The sequence below is a fragment of the Oppia nitens genome, unplaced genomic scaffold, assembly GCF_028296485.1.
Source record: "Oppia nitens isolate AA-2021 unplaced genomic scaffold, nextdenovo-longstitch-racon4-pilon3 scaffold12_pilon_pilon_pilon, whole genome shotgun sequence".
Taxonomy (NCBI): Eukaryota; Metazoa; Arthropoda; class Arachnida; order Sarcoptiformes; family Oppiidae; genus Oppia; species Oppia nitens.
This window is the reverse complement of record NW_026533191.1, coordinates 1,133,209-1,155,000: the sequence shown is the minus strand read 5'-3', so window position 1 is coordinate 1,155,000 and position 21,792 is coordinate 1,133,209. Positions and strand designations below refer to the sequence as shown.

The following is a 21,792-nucleotide window of genomic DNA, read 5'->3' as shown; positions in this document are numbered from 1 at the left end:
AAAAAAATGTGTACAGAATATTCTGTATATAAATAAGTTATACACATAAAACAAATTGTTACAAATAAACACACACACAAAATATAGAGATAGTATTTATGTTGTCATTACTTATTTTTTAAAAACTAAAATAAAAACAACTGTTATTTTTTTTATCAAACAAATAACAAAAATAATAATACATTTGTAGGTATTATTTTTGTTTAACACCCATTGCTAAACTATTACTATAACTACTGATGATTTTTTATTATTATCATAGTATATACAAAAAAAAATATTTAACTAATTTTTTGGTTTTATATTTTATATCAAACATATTTTTTATAGTTAAAAATTATACTAAATATTATATATATATATATATATACTTTTAATGTATTTGATTTTAAAAAAAAAAAAAATTATCAGTGAAACTGTAACCACACTTAGTGCAAAGTGGTCATAATGCCATTTAAGCTACCGGTGCTTAATATTAGGTAGTACTATATATTTACAGTATAAAGTATAGATATATATATATATATATATATATATACTGTATATATTGTATAATTAAGTACATGGCTATGTTTTCAACATTGTTTAAATACAAATATATATATATAAATACAGAGATTTAACTATCAATGTCTTAGTTGTTGGCAATGTTGTAGTTGTTGTTGTCTAATAAATGAGATAATGATTACTGATTTTATATTGTATACAATGATGGGCTCAACCCCTACACAGTATGTCTATTAGTCTCTTAACTTATATTCAATATAATATTAGATACAAGTATACGGTATTTATAAAAAAAATTTAGTTTTTTATTTATGATGCCATCGATACTAATATAATGTATTATAATAATGTATTTTAATTAAATAGTTAAACATATGTTTTATGAAAAATTTTTAGTCAACTGTATGATAAGTAAGTATTATTTGTTTAGAAATAAAAAAAAAATAAATAGTATTAACTACTCAATTATAACTTTTTTTTATTTATAGATAAAATTGTATATTAAAACCTGTTATAGAGTACTATCCAACAAAAAAAAAACAAAAAATTATAAACACATTCATCAAACATTCAATTATTTAATTATAATAATAATTTTTAAAAAAAATAAATAAATAAAAACTATTATATAATTATATATCAATATTCAAAAAAATATTTAATTAATTGTCTGAAATCATTAGTTAATATTTACTACTAATAATAATAATTGAAAAAATAAATAAATAAAAACTATAATATAGTTATATATTAATATTTAAATAAAAAAAATTATTTAAATAATTGTTTAAACCATCAGTTAATATTGACTACTAATAATAAAAAATAAAAACTATTATATAGTTATATATCAATATTCAAAAAAATATTTAATTAATTGTCTGAAATCATTAGTTAATATTTACTACTAATAAAAAATAACTAAAAACTATTAAATAGTTATATATTAATATTTTTTTCTTAAAAAATATATTTAAATAATTGTCTGAACTATTAGTTAATAATTACTAATCTTAATAATTAAAAAATAAATAAATAGCAAACTATTATATAGTTATATATTAATAATTATAAACAAAAATATATTTAAATAATTGTCTGAAACCCATCAGTTAATCAATCGGATCGGTTAACAGGTCTCTACTATTGATGACTAATGACTGCCGACGACAACAACATCGCGACTGTCGACCGTTTTAATGGATTGAATGGATTTAGGTTTCAATACATCGTCACCGTAACTACGATTACTACCCGATTGGGATCGACTAACCGATAGGGTCTGAACCGATAGTTTTTGTTGATAAACAATGATAAAACCTACGACAATAATGGCCAAAATGATGGCCAAACCGAAAAACAATAGCAAAAATATGACTATTTTGATAATATGATAGACTGTTTGTTTTGGGTCGTCGTCATCGATGGCTAAACAGTCGATAGTTATTGATTTGATGAGATTTCCTATTGAATAACACTAATGTTATACAACAAACAAACATAATAATTAATTATTATTTAATAAAAATTACTAAAAAAAACAATTTATAACATTTTTTTTGCTATACTATTGGGTCTCTCTCTCTCTCTCTCTCTCTCTCTCTCAAGAAATACCTGTTCAGACAGTGGCTGACCTTCCGTTGTAAAGCAATACATGGGTCGACCGTCTATAACAAACCATAGGACATGACCCATGTCTTTATCATTGATCCGATAGTCCATAATACTGACCAATTGGTTCAACATATTATCTATGGTTAGCCTACTATTAGCTATATCTTTGACAAATTGCGGTAATTTACACGTCGGTTGTCCCATCAGATTGTTGTCGATCTGTTTGTCATCGATAGGACAGTCAGTTTCGTTCAATAGTCTAACCGATAGACTATTGTCTATCAAATCAAATTCAATCAATTGAAACAACAAACGGTTTGTTTTGTACATAATTAGCAAATAATTGTTTGGATAGTTAGCTGTCGGACTAAATATCAGTAGACTATTGTTGTTGTTGTTGTTGGTGTCGACAGATAACATGGGATCAGTTAGGTCTACAACCAGATGATGACCACCCGATGAACAAGCGATATAAGTTTGATTAGTTGTTAACTTAATAATAATAATAATTATTATTATTATTATAATAAAAAAAACTACAGTATGTATAGTATTAACTAATTTTTTGATTACATTTTTATATGTCTCACAAATTGCCCGAAATAGTGTCCCATTGTTTACCATTGATGATAGTGATTGACCAGCTATATAATAGTTAGTATAATACAATACATCCGATAGTACTGGACTACTATACGGTTTCAATAGTTGATTGGGCACATGTATGTTACGATAATGATGACCATCATCATCATCATCGATGGTTATATTGATTTCAATGTCAATCGTACCGTTAGTTAGCCAATAGTTAGCTTTGAATATATTATTATTATTATTATTTTCATCACCGATTAGATCCAATTTTTTCAATAGTTTAAAACCCGTGAAGTATTTGTTACCATCACTGGTGGTCATCATATTTGTAGAGTCGCACAGTTGCTGACCACCAATTGGCGACACTGTAGTGGTATTATTATTATTATCATAACAATCAATAACAACATTGAAGACAATTGTGGTGATAATGATAATTATTGTCACTATTTCTAACATATTTTTGTTTATTAATTAATTTTAAAAATCATATAATTGTAAAATTCATACAAATTTTTTTTTTGTTTTAACGGAATTTTACTTTTTTTATTATTACTTTATTACAATTTAAATAACTTATCTAAACTTTTAAACTAATTAATAACTAATTAATATATATATTTAAAAAATCATTGTTCAATAATAATTAAGTTCACGTTTTTATTTTGTTATTATTGTTTAAATTTATTAAATATAATTAATTGATTTTATTTTTATATATATAAAATTACAAACAAATGTTTAACTAAAACGTTAAGCAATTGATTAGTTATTGTTGTTGTTATCAATTATCCTTATTGTTACCATCGATGGTCAAACATATATATATATATATATATATATATATATAACAATAAATTTTATTTATATATATATATATATTTATATATATATATTTCAAAGTGTATATTATAATTAATAATAAATATATTAATAGTAATTTGAAATTGGTCAAAAATAATATTATTTATTTATTATTATTAATTAATGGTTACTTGATCAATTATTGACAGCTAACAATTGTTGTAATAACAAAATTTAGCCTGAACAAAATATTCAACAAAATTATCATGGTAATCATAATTCATGCTATTTTCCATATCAATTATCTGGTGTATATCATCGACAATGTCCATACAGTTTAGATACCAATTGGGTTTATCGGCTAACAGTTCCCTACACGACATCCTACTATCACTCGATCCGTTTTGTTGGTTAACAATTAGGTCGTACATGATTTTATACAGTCTACCCAGTTTATTATCGACAATTGTTTGTTTACTATAGATAAAAATAAAAACAATATTATTGATTATTAATTAATATTAAAATTATTTAGTTTTAATTAATAATTAACAAACAAACAAAATAGCATGCTAATATTTTTTTTGAAAAACCTAACATTTTATATTTAGTATTATTTTAGTAGTACTAGTACTAAATTACATTTAGCACCTACCTAAACTTTATAATTTATAAGCTTTATTAGCATGATAATTAACATTTTTTTATAGAAAAAATTAACAATTTATACTTAGTATAATTAAATTACATCTAGCACCTAGCTAAACTTAAAAATTATATTTAGTTTAATACTTAACAAACAACCAAAAATTAGCATGCTAACATTTTTGTTGTTGTTGTTGTTGTGGAAAAAACTAACAATTTATATTTAGTATAATTCAATTACATCTAGCACCTAGCTAAACTTAAAAATTATATTTAGTTTAATATTTATCAAACAAACAAACAAAAAATTACCATGCTAACATTGTTTTATAGAAAAAACCTAACATTTTTTAACTAGTATTACTAAATTACATCTAGCACCTAGCTAAACTTAAAAATTATATTTTGTTTAATACTTAACAAACAACCAAAAATTAGCATGCTAACATTTTTGTTGTTGTTGTTGTTGTGGAAAAAACTAACAATTTATATTTAGTATAATTCAATTACATCTAGCACCTAGCTAAACTTAAAAATTATAAATATTTTAATACTTAACAAACAACCAAACAAAATTAGCATGCTAACATTTTAATTAACTAGTATTACTAAATTACATCTAGCACCTAGCTAAACTTATAATAATTATATTTAGTTTAATACTTAACAAACAAACACACAAAAAATTAGCATGCTAACATTTTTATTTTTGTTAGTACATTATATACTATTATTCAAATTACATATCTAAGCAGCAGCAGCAGCAGCAGCAGCAGCACCTACCTAAACCTATTGACATCCATATTGAACAGTTCAACATTGACCATACCCAGACTATAGATATCGGCTTTGGTACCATATTTTCGGCTACGTTTGACTTCAGGTGCCATAAACTTATCGGTGCCGACATTTTGCGAATGTGACATCGACTGTTCCGGATGTTCTTTCGATAGGCCGAAATCACCGATTTTTACGAACCGGCCGACCGGGTGCTGACGTATCAATATATTGGTAGGTTTGATATCCCGGTGTATGATTGCCGGTTGACTGCCGGTATGCAAATAGTCCAGTGCTTCCAATATTTCACGGAATAATTCCGCGGCCATAAAATAGCCGACAACTGGCCACAACTGTGACGGTTGTCTACCGAATGTATGTCTCATTTTACCGAAAACATCGGCCAATGAAAACCAACACAATTCGGTTTGTATGTAATAAATCAATTGTGGCCTCTCTTTATTATTGGCCGACCATTCAAACCAGGCCCCGAAAAACTCGACAATACTATTATTGTCGGCCAATTGAGCCCATGTTTGTAGGCCTCTAATAGTTTTGGTTACATACTGGTTGACACCGGCATTACGGCCATCAACTTAAAAAATATATATAAGTTTATTAAATATTTTAAATAATTAATTAATTTTATTTTTGTTTTATATATATATAAATATTAAATAAATATAAATGTTTAGACAATTATTTTTTTGATTTCTATATATATATATATATATATTAAATATATTTATAATAATAACTTTTAATTAATCAACAATCAACAATAATTAGTATATAAAAATTTTATATAAAAATTTAAATAAATATAATTATTATTTATTTATTTATTTAACCAAACCTTTTATTTTTCTTATAGCATACTGTTTTTCATCGACATTATGTTTGACAATATAAACTTTACCAAAAGCACCTTGGCCAATTAGTTTTTTAATTGTAAATTCACATTTATATCGACCATCCAATGTGTCGATTTTATTAAGTTCATCATCATCACTAGCCATATTTAAATAAAAAAAATTAATTAATATATTTAAATTAATATTATCATTTTTTTTTGTATAATTTGTGTTTTTGATTATACACGTAAGCAAAATTAATTTATTAAATTTTTTTTTGTTGAAAAGACTAATAATAAAATTATTATTACTATTAAAACACTTGAGTTAAAAAATTTTTGTTGTTGTTAACTAATGTAATACATTTTTTATCAATAACAAAAAAATTTATATTGTGGGATAGACACTTATATGATAAGCAAATAACTATATAATAAATTATTGATAAATAATTTTATATAAGTATTTTATTATCAACAATTTATCATTTATATAAATGAAATTTGCACATAAGTTATTAGTTTTATAAAACAGGTATATAAAACTGTATACAGTTTTTATTATTTATTTATTAATATCATTATCAATTTTACATTGAATCTATTATATATATATATATATATATATATTTATAAAATAATTATAACTATAAAAGATATTATTATATTAAACTAAATAGTATAATAACGAAAATAATTAAATTAATTTGATCAACAAAATATTTATCAAAAAAAAATAATAAGTTGAAAACAACATTATTTGATTTGTAAACATATTTACTTATTATTTAATTATTTATTTTTTTTTGGTAAATAAAATAGTTTTTTAATTGTAAACAAATATACTGTTACTAAGTTTTTTATAAGTACTAAAAGATTACCTGCATATTGCTATATATATATATATATATATATATATATATATATATAAGATAATTAAAAAATTTTACTTAAGTAATATAATACTGTATATTACTGGTATTATTATTATTATTTTAGGTAAGTATTTTATTAATTTCAAAGTACAGATAATAAAACAAATAAATTACTATTATATATATAACTGTATTATGATATCGTTAATACAGTTTATATAATTATAAATAATATGTATTACATATAATGTATGATAAAATAAAACTTATTTTATTTTAACATACAGTATATGTATAATTTAGTAAAATTAATAATATTAATAAAAATTGTATTTATTTATATTTATTTTTATTGTTGTTTTAAAACTTTTTATAATCATATAATACATTTAACATTTCAATTTAAATTTAGTTATTATTAAAAAAAACATGGAAAACTTTTTATTTTATTTATTTTATAAAAATAACTTAAAACAAATTGATAGTCTATCAAAAAGAAATTAATTTAACTACAAAATAGTATACCTAATAAATTAATTAAATAATTTACAATTTTATTTATTTATAGGATATTTTAAAAATATATATAATATATTATAATATTATTTAAATATCAGTAATACCAATATGTTTTGCTGCAGTTTGTCTATCAATGTTCAATTGTCTGCTAACAATGTCTATTGAATTATCTATAAAATATTTATATTAAAAAAATATCATTAATTTATTAGTAATAAACTAGTAATACAACTATAATAACAAATAATATTAATAATTATTATAAAACAATAATATTAATAATTATTACAAACTAGAATATTAATAATTATTATAAATTATAATATTAATAATTATTATAAATTATAATATTAATAATTATTATAAATTATAATATTAATAATTATTATAAATTATAATATTAATAATTATTATAAATTATAATATTAATAATTATTATAAATTATAATATTAATAATTATTATAAACTATAAATTACTAATTATTATAAACTATAAATTAATAATTATTATAAACTAGAATATTAATAATTATTATAAATTATAATATTAATAATTATTATAAATTATAATATTAATAATTATTATAAATTATAATATTAATAATTATTATAAATTATAATATTAATAATTATTATAAATTATAATATTAATAATTATTATAAACTATAAATTACTAATTATTATAAACTATAAATTAATAATTATTATAAACTAGAATATTAATAATTATTATAAATTATAATATTAATAATTATTATAAATTATAATATTAATAATTATAAATTATAATATTAATAATTATTATAAACTATAAATTACTAATTATTATAAACTATAAATTAATAATTATTATAAACTAGAATATTAATAATTATTATAAACTATAAATTAATAATTATTATAAAACAATAATATTAATAATTATTATAAAACAATAATATTAATTAATTATTATAAACAATAATATTAATTAATTATTATAAACAATAATATTAATTAATTATTATACACAATAATATTAATTAATTATTATACACAATAATATTATTTCAAAAAACAAAAATTAATTAATATATATATATATTTAAATACATACTGTATTGTAAATTATAACAATGATATTTATCTTTTAGATAATATTGTATAAATTCACTGTTATAATCATATTTTTGATTATTAATATCAATATTATTTGCAATTAGTTGTCTAATATCACTGATAGATAGGTGCCATTTAGTTTTATTAGCCAGTACCATTTGACATGTAAATCTATCCATTGTATTATGATCTAACATTTTAGCCAAAATTTTATACAAATTATCATACATTAAACTATTAGTTGAATCAGTTTGCAATCTATAAATAAAATTTTTAAAAAAATTTATCATGATAAATTTTAATATATATATATAAGGGACTGCTCACATATTACGTTCGCACTTTTTTAGAAAAAATACAGACCCCCGCCCTCCCCTAATTGTTCCAATGTAGTCATTTTAAAAAAATTACATCTAGCATATCCCTAACTGCTAACCCCCCCCCCACCACAAAAAAAAATAAAATACTATTCAAATGAAAACGTTCATAAAGTCTCTACCCCTCCCCCGCCCCCTCGTTCACAACAATTCGCTTTGGCCACCCCACCCCTTTAAATGCAAACGTAATATGTTGATCACCCCTAAATAAAAATTTAAAAAAAATCAAAATCAAACAATACTTATAAGTAGCTAAATTCATATTAAACATTTCGATAGCCATAACAGCTAAACTATAGACATCCGATTTGGTAGTATAGCCACCACCGCCTCCTAACAGGACTTCGGGTGCCATATAACCAGGCGTTCCGGCAATACCTAACTGTGCACTAGTACTAGAATTATCAGATGGCTGGGCGGTGACTACCAGTCCAAAATCGCCTATCTTAACAAACGGTGTTCCACTAGATTTTTGTCTAATCAGTATATTCCTGGGTTTAATATCACGATGTATTAGTACTGCTGCACAGGTATGCAAATAGTTTAGCGCCTGTAGTATCTCATCGAACAGTTCCGCAGCCATTATATAGCCTAACAATGGCCACAGTTTACGGGTATCACGTTTGAAATGATCGGACATTTTTCGGATAACATCAAACAGTGTAAACCAACACCAGTCCATTTCGATGTATTGGCGATACAGGTGCCGCTCACTACTGGGGCTAATACAAGCTGGCAATAGTGAACGAATAGTAGTATTAGCATTAGTAGCCGTCTCTATCCATGAGCTCCGGTATCTGACAAAATAGTCGCTATCAATAGTAGCCCAGTGTTTGATCTCCATTTCCAATTGATTTAGACATGTATCTTTATCAACTAATTTTTTTTTTAAAAAAAATATGCAATTGAATCAAGGTTAAACAAGTGGGTAGGCGGGGGTGTATGGAATTTACATTAGGAATATTCGGGAATTTTAGGAATTTTTTTTTGAGGAATTATCTCTAGACCCCCTCCCGCATATTAATTTTGGATTTTTTTTTTGAAGAGAGGGGGGGGGGGGTCAATTTAAATTTAAAATCAAAAAATATTCAGTTTATAAATGAATTAATAGTCTACACCCCACCCCTAGACCCCATCCCCAAGATTTTTTCGAGAATTTTGTAAGTTGACCCCACTCTAGACACCAATCCCCCCCCCCCCCCCGAAAAATCCAAAACCTTGTTTAACCCTGGTAAATAATGTATAAATATATATATATATATATATAATATTGTATATTATTTTTTATTTTTAATATTATCATATATATACTGTATATCATACACTTACATGTTTTTTTGGATACTTTAACAGCAAACCGTTTGCTGGGAAAATGTCTATACGATACCATATAGACTGTACCGAAACCTCCCGTTCCCAGTTCAGGCCCTATTATCTTATAGTATTTATTGAAACGGCCAGTTTGTTTTATTGGCCTACTATCAGACATTATTATTATTATTATTATGTGTTAATATTTTATTAAAAGCATAATTATAGTAAATAAAATAAAATAAAATATTATTAAATTGTTTATAATTTAAAAAAAAAAAATTTATTTAACAAAATAGTAATAATTAATAAAATAAATATATATTGCACCATTTAAAAAATAAATAATTTAAAGTATATACTGATTAATGTGATAATGTAATAAAAAAATTATTATTAAACAATAAACAAAAAAAAATATAATAATGGTTACCCTGGACAGTTATCTTTTATTTTATTTTTTTGTAAGATTATTGTCTTATTAATAATAATTGTAATAAAATATTGTTTTCATTTTTTAATGAACAAAAATAAAAGTATTATTTATTATTTATAACTTAAGTTTTGTTTATTACTGTATATTTATTAAAAAATATTATTTAATTAATAGAATATATATTTTTAAATATATTTATAATATATATCAATAAAAAAAATATTTTTAATATAACTAAAATAAACAAATTTATATTTGTTAAAGAAAATTAAAAAATAAAATAAATTACAGTTTAAAAAAAAAATCTTTAAGAAAATTATTAAAAAAAAATTCAAAGATATGTTTAGTAATTAATTAAAAATATTCTTAATTAAATAAAATCTGTAAAAATAATAACAATAATATTGAAAATAAATAAATAGAAAACAAAATAGTTTTTAAATTATGAGAATTATAAATAAAAATAAAGTAATTGATAAAAAATTTTTTTTAAATAATTAATGTCAGTATTAATTAGTATTAATATATATATATATATATACTGTATATTAGTTATGAATTTTAGTTTATATATATATATATATATATATATTTACTGTATATTTATAATAATAATTATTATAAAAGTTCTAAATTATTGTTTCCAATAAATATTATCAAAATATAAATACAAATTACATAATGTAAATAAAAATTTTTAAAAATCACTATTTTTAATGTATATTAATAATAATATTATAATTATTACTTTAATAGTTTTTAATCAGTAGTTTGACTAGTTTTGAATATATAAAAATTTTATTAAAACATATAATTATTTAAGAAAATATTAATCACTTTTTAAAAAAACTATTATTGTATTTATTATAAATATATACAATTTATATTAATTATTATAAATTACAAATAAATTATTGTATAGTATTTATATATTATACAGCAGTGACACCCAATAGACAAAAATGATAATTATTTTAATTAGGAAATAACATTAAACATTACAATTATATTTAAATATATATATAATAGTAAAGTTACTATTAGATAAAAATTAAATTTATATTTTAAAAAAAATAAACAGTAATTTTATGCTGAATTGTAAAGAAATTCATATAATTTCCATAAAAATTAGTATAAATAAAAATAATAATTTTTTTATAGCATTTAATTATTTTTACTAATTAAGTAAAAGTTTTTTTTTTAAATATACGTTTTATATAATAAATCTATTCAAACATAATTTTTATTTAAATTATTTATATTTATATATATATATTTAAATATATTTAATGTATATATATATATATATGATTAGTTGACTACTAGTTAGGATAGATATGCCGATCCACATACCAATAGTACCACCGATTTCATAGACCAGATCCATGAAATCCATAGCTAACTGTTCAGTGATTTGTGGCATCAATATGTTTACGGGTATTATATTAATTGCCGTATAATTGAGACCCGACTTACCCCCCATTGTTGTTGAATAACCGAAATCAGCCATTATTTTTGAAACATCGACCACTTATTTGTTGCAAACATTTTTTGTTTTGAATAGATTTATAACTAATTGATTAGCCAATTGAATATCAAATTAATATAAAATGAAATTTTATTTACAATTTTAATTTAATATTATTAACATTTTTTTCTCAATATTATCTTTTCTAACAAATAAAAATTAAACAAATAATAAATAATTATAAAAAATATTTTTTAACAATAAATTTCTACATATAATTTATTATTGTTTTTTAGATAAATGATTAGTTAATCTTAAAAATTTCAGATTAAAATTTGTTAATGAAATATTTATATAATAAAAAAACATGATTAGTTTATTATTGAAAAACAAAATTAAATATTATTAGTATTATCAGTAATCATAATATAATTTTTTTTTATAAATTATTAATAAATTATTGTATTGTTTTTATTTTTGGGTAAAATCCAAAAAATTACAAGAAACAACCTATATTAAAATTTACAATAAATTAAACATTATTATTATAAATAATATTAATAATAATTTTAATATTATACATACAGCTACTAGTTTTAGGTTTATTACCACAATTACTGTTAGACTGACCACCCATTTTTATTAATATCCTGTATAACCATAAGATTTTTATATATTTAACCTATATATTCCTGTATATATTTTATTCAAACCTGTATTTTAACCTGTATAAATAATTATAGATATTAATTAAAATTAAATATATTTTATTAATTTTTCCAATTTTTTACAGATTTCAGTATAGCATTATTATCTTTTATATAATCATAAAATTCTTGACAATTTAATGAAAAATTTGTTTTAATACAAATCTCTGATTTAATTAATTGTAAATTCATATGAGATCTCTCATCTCTTAATACTTTTCTCATTAAATTGAATGTTCGCTCAACAAAATCATTACTAATTGCTATACATAATATTGATTCAATAATTTTAAGTAAATTAGGTAAATTAATATTTGAAAATATGTTACAATAAATTTTAATATTATTTAATGACTTGATGTTATAATCAAGTTTATTTAAATAAACATTAAATAAATTAATTTCATCAAAAATATCATCAAAATTAACATCAATATTCATTATTTTTGCTATATTAACAATATTATCATAATTTAAATTTTGATCCAAATTTAATTTTGAAAATAAAAGATACGGTGATTCATTAAAATCAAAATGATTACACAAATATTGAATTGCACGTGTGTAAACAACTTTACAATTATTAATAAATTCATTTTTATCATTAATATTTAATTTTGTTATATTATCTCTCAAAAATACTAAAAAATTTATTATCTAATCTATTTTTTAATTGTGTTTTCAATTTACTCATAATATCTATTAGATTTGTAGCATTGGTATCGCTTTTTTCTAATAACTTAATATTATCAAAAAATAATTTCATTAAATGAGATGAAAAATGTAAATACAGCTCATTAATGGTTATTGTATTACAGTTGTCTGACCACACAAAATCCCAAATAATTTGATAACAATCATCCGTACCCAAGGCTATGAAGTAGGCTTTAAGTTGTTGGATGTGATCAATAAGTCTAGTAACTGCTGGATATAATGTTAGCCATCTTGTCGTTACATGCTTTTTAAGTTTCTCAAATTCAATATCACAAAAATCATAACAACTTTTTAGCCTTTCCAATGGTTTAGCTGGTTTTTGACATCAAAATTTAATTTATTTATCGCAAATTTTATTGTATTATTTAAAACATGACAGTTACAATTTGCTTTTATTAAATAATTGTTTCGGTCAATAAAGTTTTTATAAACTGATTGGTGTTTACCATAATTTACTGAAGCATTATCAGCAGTAAATGCTTTAATTTGATTTAATTGTAATTTATTTTTTGACATACATTCGGTTATTGTCTTGTATATAGCAATTGAAGTTTCATTACTATCTTCATAGAAATCGAGTATAAAATTTTGTATACTATTTTCAATGCAAAAATATTGAATAACAATAGGAAAATATTTAATATTTCCTTTATTTGATGCATCACTTGCATTTATAACAACATTTAAATGCTTATCAATTGATAGTTGACATAAAATGTTAGCCGCTATGCCCTCCATTTTTGTCCGACCACATTGAAGTTGTTTGACAATATTAGAGTCTTTTATTACAGTTTTTATTAGTTTAACACTGCAATAACTTGAACGATTGAACTTAAATTGTGTGATATTAAATGATAGATAAAACATAGATCACAAATAGCTAATGATTTTTCATCCGTAGAAACTTTGGTCACAAATTTATTTAATGATTGACACATATTTACCGATTGGGCACTAGTTTTATGTCGATTGGATGACAAATGTGTCTTAATTGCAAATATACCTTCATATTTGATAGTAAATGAGTTTTTACAATAACCACAAAATGCGGTTAAATCATCACTTTTTTGTAACCAATTTTTGTATTCACTAATTTTCAACCAATTTTCTTGAAATGAATTTAAAACTCTTTTAGATTTTGATGCCATAATTTGATGATAATTAATAACAAGTAATGAAACGAATGTACAGTATATCAAAAGTAATATCGTATTGCATTACAGTTTTATAGTTTATCAAACCTGTATAATACATTATACAGGTTAACCCCTTTCCTGTCGCCTGTATGTAACCCTTGTTTCCTGTATGATACAGGTGGCACCTGTATGGGTGGTCAGTCTAATTACTGTCCACTTGATCTACTGTGTGATAGATATTAATATTTTTATTAAAATTTATAATAATATAATTATTAAAATTTATAATAATATAATAATATAATTATTAAAATTTATAATAATATAATTATTATTATTAAGATTACTATTACTATTGATTATTATTGTTATTGTTTTTATTGTATAGTTATTTTTTTATAAAAAATATTTTTCTATAAAACAAACATTATTAAAAAAAATTCCTATAATTTTCTTATTATATGATATGCTTAAAATTAAATATATATATATATATATATATAAAAGGGTTTTTCATATATTTAGCACATGCGGTTTTTGCTATAATTCTTAAACGGAGTGAGATATATTAATTTTGTAAAAAGTGTATTAATATATGATTTACGCGTGATATTATTAAATATTAAATTTTTAATTTTGATCACGTGATCATATTTATTTTGGGATGCTTGCAAACCACTATGTCAGAACCTAATCTATAAATGATAGAATAAAATTTCAATTATATTTTTGTAAAGCTAACATTGAAAATTTACGGAAAGAAAAAATTTTTAATATTGGTCGAAGAATAAAATTTTTATGGTTTTTCAAACTTGTGGAATAACACATTATATAAAATAGTCAAAAATAAAATGACGTAATTTATGGATAGTAGACACTAATTAGATAAAGATTTTTATACTATTACTTATTCTAAAAACAAAATTTTTTTATGTCGAATATTTTTTAAAATAATAAAATTTAATTACAAATTACATTATCGAATTACTATGTTGTGCTTTTTATTGTAATTTGAATATCTAAAAAAATATTCGACATAAAAAAATTTTGTTTTTAGAATAAGTAATAGTATTAAAATCTTTATCTAATTAGTGTCTACTATCCATAAATAACGTCATTTTATTTTTGACTATTTTATATAATGTGTTATTCCACAAGTTTGAAAAACCATAAAAATTTTATTCTTCGACCAATTTTAAAAATTCTTTCTTTCCATAAATTTTCAATGTAAGCTTTACAAAAATATAATTGAAATTTTATTCTATCATTTATAGATTAGGTTCTGACATAGTGGTTTGCAAACATCCCAAAATAAATATGATCACGTGATCAAAATTAAAAATTTAATGTTTTATAATATCACGCGTAAATCATATTTTAATACATTTTTTACAAAATTAATATATCTCACACCATTTAAGAATTATAGCAAAAACCGCATGTGCTAAATATATGAAAACCCCTTTTATATATATATATATATTGTATTATTATTTAAATAAATAATAATTTTGATACTATACTTACAGTTACTAGTTTTAGGTTTATTATTACAATTGCTGTCCACATTTGATCAATCAATTTTATGTCATCGTATTCATCAGCACTATTGTCTAATTTATCGATAGTATTATCCAAACACAATGGAAAAAAACTGGTATCATTATCTACATAGTCGATAATATCGCCAAAGTAGCTAGTTAAATTTAAAAATGGTGAACTATTACAATCAAAATTATTATCATTACTATTTTCATTATTATTATTAGCATCATCATCATTATTATTTGAATTATCTAATTGTTGTTGGTCGATTAAAATTGATTTATTATTATTATTATTATTTTGATTAAAATTGATATTGTAGATTTTACGTATCTTATTTTTCAATTGCAATTCAAATTTGCATAGTGCATGCAATTTCACTTTCATATTGTTAGTATAGCGTACATTATCAACATTATTGTTACTTGGTGATCTAAAAAATTCATCGAAATATCTATGGGAATCATCTAGCTGATTTCGATAATCTATGATGGTCAAATCATAGTTGATTGCTTTATTCAGAAATTGTTGACCAATTAAATTCAGTTTGAAAACTGTTTGCCTATAGTTGCCAAATGTTATGTCTATTTGCTGAATAATATATATTTTTTTTTAATTAAAAATAAGTTATTTTTAAAAATTTTTAGTTCAAAATTTAACTAGTTACATTCTAATAAATATATAAAAAAAATTTTAAAAAAATTAATAAATACATACTGATAATATACTTGATGATCTTTTTGTATTGAATTCAAGGAAATGTAATTTTAATTGATTCCATAGTTGTAATTCAATGTTTGCATATTTCATATATTTTTGTAAAATTTTATAGCATTCTATAAAACAGGATTTTCTTTCAAGATAAATTTTTATAAAAAAATAAATAAAATAAAATTAGAATCATGATGCAAAAAAACAAAACTAATTATTAATTAATTAATTAATAAAATAATTAATTAATTAATTAATAAAATAAATAATTATTTAATTAATAAAATAATAAATTAATTAATTAAAAATAAAAATTAATTAATTAATAATAAAAATTAATTAATTAATAATAAAAATAATTAATTAACAATAAAAATTAATTAATTAATAATAAAAATAATTAATTAATTTAACCTTACCTCTTTTCAATAATCAATTGACAATTAGTCCATCTATCATGTATTAATTTAATTTGTTTATCAATACTAACAACATTCAACGGAACATAAGATTTTTGTTGAATTTTATCAAGAAAATTTTTGATAAAATTTCTCGATTGTGTTAGGTTAGTAATCCTAGAATTATTCTGATCGTAATATTCGTTAAACTGGGAAATTTCCTTCCGGATCATCGAAACTACCCGTTCACTATCCGACATATACATTGCTGAAACCAGTTTATATTCTAATAATTCAACTAGATCCATTGCTGATTGAATATCAACAAGAAAATTATTGATACGTTGCCAATAGTTACCATAACTTTTAATAACTGATTTGATAAAATAATTTTTTTGTTGAATCTCCTTGGTTAGATTTTGAAAATCCATTGATAGTTTATCAGGTAGATAGCGTAAAAATATTTTATGTTTATCGGTTTTCATTTGAAAACTGTTCATGGTAGATGTCCAACAGGATTTTCTTTCAAGATAACATTTTTAAAATAAAAAAATAAAATTATAATTACAACCATGATGCAAAAAATGTATAATTAATAATAAAAAATGAATTAATTAATAATAAAAATTAATTAATTAACAAATTAATTTATTAACTAAGAAATTAATTAACTAAAAAATTAATTAATTAAAATATTAAGTAACTAAAATATTAACTAACTAAAATATTAATTAACTAAAATATTAATTAACTAAAATATTAATTAATTAAAATATTAAGTAACTAAAAATTTAATTAATTAAAATATTAAGTAACTAAAATATTAATTAATTAAAATATTAACTAACTAAAATATTAATTAACTAAAATATTAATTAACTAAAATATTAATTAACTAAAATATTAATTAACTAAAATATTAATTAACTAAAATATTAATTAACTAAAATATTAATTAACTAAAATATTAATTAATTAAAATATTAAGTAACTAAAAAATTTAATTAATTAAAATATTAAGTAACTAAAATATTAATAAATTTAACCCAAACCTTTTTTCAATAATCAATTGACAATTAGTCCATCTATAATTTATTAATTTAATTTGATTATCAACGCAATCAACATTGAACGGTACATAGGATTTTTGTTGAATTTTATCCAGGAAATTTTTAATAAAATTTCTAGACTGAGTTAGATTAGTAATCTTTGAATTATTTTGATCGTAATATTCGTTAAACTGGGAAATTTCCTTTCGGATTATCGAAACTTCCCGTTCACTATCCGACATATACATTGCCGACACTAATTTATATTCTAATAATTCAACTAGATCCATTGCTGATTGAATATCTAGTAGAAAATTATTGATACGTTGCCAATAGTTACCATAACTTTTAATAACTGATTTGATCATGTAATCTTTTTGTTGAATCTCCTTGGTTAGATTTTGAAAATCCATTGATAGTTTATCAGGTAGATAGCGTAAAAATATTTTATATTTATCTGTTTTCAATTGAAATTGATCCATGGTTGATGTCCAATAGTTATAATAGTTTTTCATTGAATCAATAGATGATTGGACCCTGGTCATCGATGATGATGATGATCTGTCATCATGGCATGATATATCGTTTATTTTATTAATAACTTTATTTAGCCAGCTAACTAATTGATCAACTAATATATAAAATAGATATAAATTATTTTTTTTAAATGTTATATTTATAGCTATTATTTTTTTTTAATAATCAAGGTCAACAATTTGTTGTTATTTAAAAATTAGTGACCATGATGTGCAATGTTGTAGATAATTTTTGTAAATTAAATAAGATTGTTATTAGTCATTTTTAATTAATTGTATTTAATTGGCCATATAATATACAGTCGACTATTTTTTTAAATTGTATAAAATTATAAAATTATAGTCGACTGATAATTATTTGCCCAATCATACAATTAATTAATTAATTTTTTAAAAATGACCATTACAATCTATAAATAATATTAGCTACAACATTGTCATCATGGTAATTTTTTTATTAAATCCAATTGTCGACCTTGATAATTTTTGAATTAATTAATTAAAAGCTGTTAAAAAGCTCCTTGATTATATATTTTACCATATTTTAATTTATAATATTGATAGTTGCATTGATAAAAATATTGGACAAACTGTCCCTGATAATTATATTGATAATCTGGGCCCAATTGTATGGATGAACAAGCAATTGGCAGTATATCTAGAAATTTTCCAGATGACCATGTTGATTTTTTATTATCTAGTATATCCTGGCACAATTGACGATTACTATTGCATGGTTCCAATAGATTTTTGATGACATCAATAATATCTTTATAGATAATGTAGTCTTCAAAATTATTTTCTAAACTATAAAATTATATTTTAATTAGGTAAAAATAAAATCATGAATATTATAAATTAAAAAATAAATCATTAATATTATATATTAAAAAAATAAATCATTAATATTATAATTTTTTTAAATCATGAATATTATAAATATTTAATAATAAATCATGAATATTATAAATTAAAAAGTAGATCATTAATAATATATATTGAAAAAATAAATCATAAATATATATTGTAAAAAATCATAAATATTATAAATTTAAAATAAATTATGAATATTATAATTATTTAAAAAAATCATAAATATTATAAATTTAAAAAAAAATATTACCTAGTATCATTAACATTATAATTGAACAGTTCCTCACTGGTAACACCTATGCTATACATATCGGCTGTAATGGTATATTTGGTCACATGATTGACTTCGGGTGCCATATACCGATCGGTGCCCACATGTCTGGTATGCGATTGTTGCCTATAATGATGTTCAATAGCCAGTCCAAAGTCGGCTATCTTAACAAATGTCGGCCTATCGGGCAAACAGCCCGACCCGCGGATCAGTATGTTTGTCGGCTTAATATCCCGATGTATAATCGGCGGCTGTCGGGTATGCAAATAGTTAATACCCGTCAGCAGTTCCCGGAACAATTGGACAGCCATATAGTAGCCCAGCGGTGGCCACATTTCCGTGGGTTGTCTCCGAAAGTATTGGCGCATTTTGTCGACCCCGTCCTTCAGGGTAAACCAACATAACTCCATTTGGATGAATGTTACCCGACTATTGTCGGGTAATAATTCCGACCATGAACAATAATATTTGACCAGGTACACACTGCTAACTTTATGCAGGACCTCTAGTTCACGGTTCGTGTATTTAGGATCCTGGTTAGCTATTAGTTTTAAATTAAATTATATATAAAAATTATAATTTATATAAAAATTAAGTTTATATAAAAAATTATTTTTATATTAAGTAATTAAATTTATATAAAAATTAAGCTTATATTAAAAATTAAGTTTATATTAAAAATTAAGTTTATAAATAAAAATTAAATTTATTTTATTTAAAAAAACCTCATTTATTTTGTTAATAAGACAAAAATTAAAATTTATTTAAAAAAAATTATCTTATATTATACTAGTTATTACATTAACTCTATTTAAATTAGATCAGCGAAATTAAAAAAAAAATTATCATGTTATTATTAATTAATTATTTATATTTAATTATTAATTTTTTTGTAAACTTTTTTTTGTTTCTGATGAAACATATTACACATGTTTGATATATAAAAAAATTTATTTAAAAAATTTCCACTTAAACTATGCTATAAAAGTTATTTTATTATTTTATCAGTCGGTGTTGAATAAAGTATTTATAAAACTATATATATATATATATATATATATATATATATATATCTACAGTATATAACTATATAAATTAATAAAATAATTGTTGTCATTATTATTACTAATAAATGTCTATCAATTTTGGGTCCCCTCACTTTATATATTTATTTATTTATTCAAAAACAAACAAATAGTCTAATATGTATAAATTTACAGTAGTATTTAGAGTATTGTTAAATAAATTATTATTATTAAATAATATTTAAATTATATTGTTTTTTTAAAAAACATTTAAATTTCATTTAGTTTATTAATATTACATGTAATTTATATTGTTATATTATTTTTAAAAAATTATATACCTATTAACAGTAATTTATTAGTAGAAAAAACACACTATAATATACAGTAAATACTAATAATAATAATAAGTAATTTTTACTTACCAGCCAAATGTATGGCTTTAATTGCATAAAATTGTTTATCAGGCAAATATCTAGCTTTAATTACCTGTCCAAATGTACCGGCACCTAATATATCTACCGGCTCAAATTCATTGTTCAATTGATGGCAATCTATAACTAAATCCATAAGTTATTATTTATTTTTTAAAAAATAATCACCCTTGATAACTTTCAATTATTACGAGTTATTATTTAATTAGAATTTTAGTTAAAAAATTAATAATATATAATTATTTAAGTTGAAATTTATATATATGTGAGTGTACAATTAAAATAGTGAAATTAATTTTTTTATTGTTGAATACTTTATAGACTTTTTTATTTTTAGTTATTAATAAATATAAAATTAAGTGATAATTAATAAAAATAAATTACTTTATAAAAATATAAAAAAAGTACTTTTAATAAATATTGAGATATCACACTATATATCCTAAAATTATACTGTATATATATTTTATTTTCAAGTTTATAAGTATTTCAAATATTAATTATAAAATACTT

At 21.0% G+C, this 21,792-nt stretch overlaps 3 protein-coding genes across 3 annotated transcripts; all 3 read right to left on the bottom strand.

Annotated features, from left to right (window-relative positions):
* Positions 1 to 3,661: 3,661 nt before the first annotated feature.
* LOC128955524 (interferon-induced, double-stranded RNA-activated protein kinase-like) lies at positions 3,662 to 6,041 on the bottom strand. Its single transcript, XM_054301201.1, has 3 exons — positions 5,798 to 6,041; positions 4,948 to 5,536; positions 3,662 to 3,996 (listed from the first exon to the last, which is right to left on the bottom strand). The coding sequence occupies exons 1-3, from the start codon at positions 5,958 to 5,960 to the stop codon at positions 3,729 to 3,731; spliced, it is 1,020 nt and encodes a 339-aa protein (XP_054157176.1). The 5' UTR covers positions 5,961 to 6,041; the 3' UTR covers positions 3,662 to 3,728.
* A 2,430-nt stretch (positions 6,042 to 8,471) lies between these two features.
* Positions 8,472 to 10,154, bottom strand: LOC128956785 (interferon-induced, double-stranded RNA-activated protein kinase-like). The gene is made up of 3 exons (XM_054302504.1): positions 9,995 to 10,154; positions 8,908 to 9,541; positions 8,472 to 8,478 (listed from the first exon to the last, which is right to left on the bottom strand). Exons 1-3 carry the CDS (start codon positions 10,152 to 10,154, stop codon positions 8,472 to 8,474), a joined length of 801 nt encoding a protein of 266 aa, XP_054158479.1.
* Positions 10,155 to 14,241: 4,087 nt separating this feature from the next.
* Positions 14,242 to 21,415, bottom strand: LOC128956774 (eukaryotic translation initiation factor 2-alpha kinase 1-like). The gene is made up of 4 exons (XM_054302493.1): positions 21,271 to 21,415; positions 19,857 to 20,361; positions 15,992 to 16,133; positions 14,242 to 14,304 (listed from the first exon to the last, which is right to left on the bottom strand). Exons 1-4 carry the CDS (start codon positions 21,413 to 21,415, stop codon positions 14,242 to 14,244), a joined length of 855 nt encoding a protein of 284 aa, XP_054158468.1.
* Between the last annotated feature and the right edge of the window lie 377 nt (positions 21,416 to 21,792).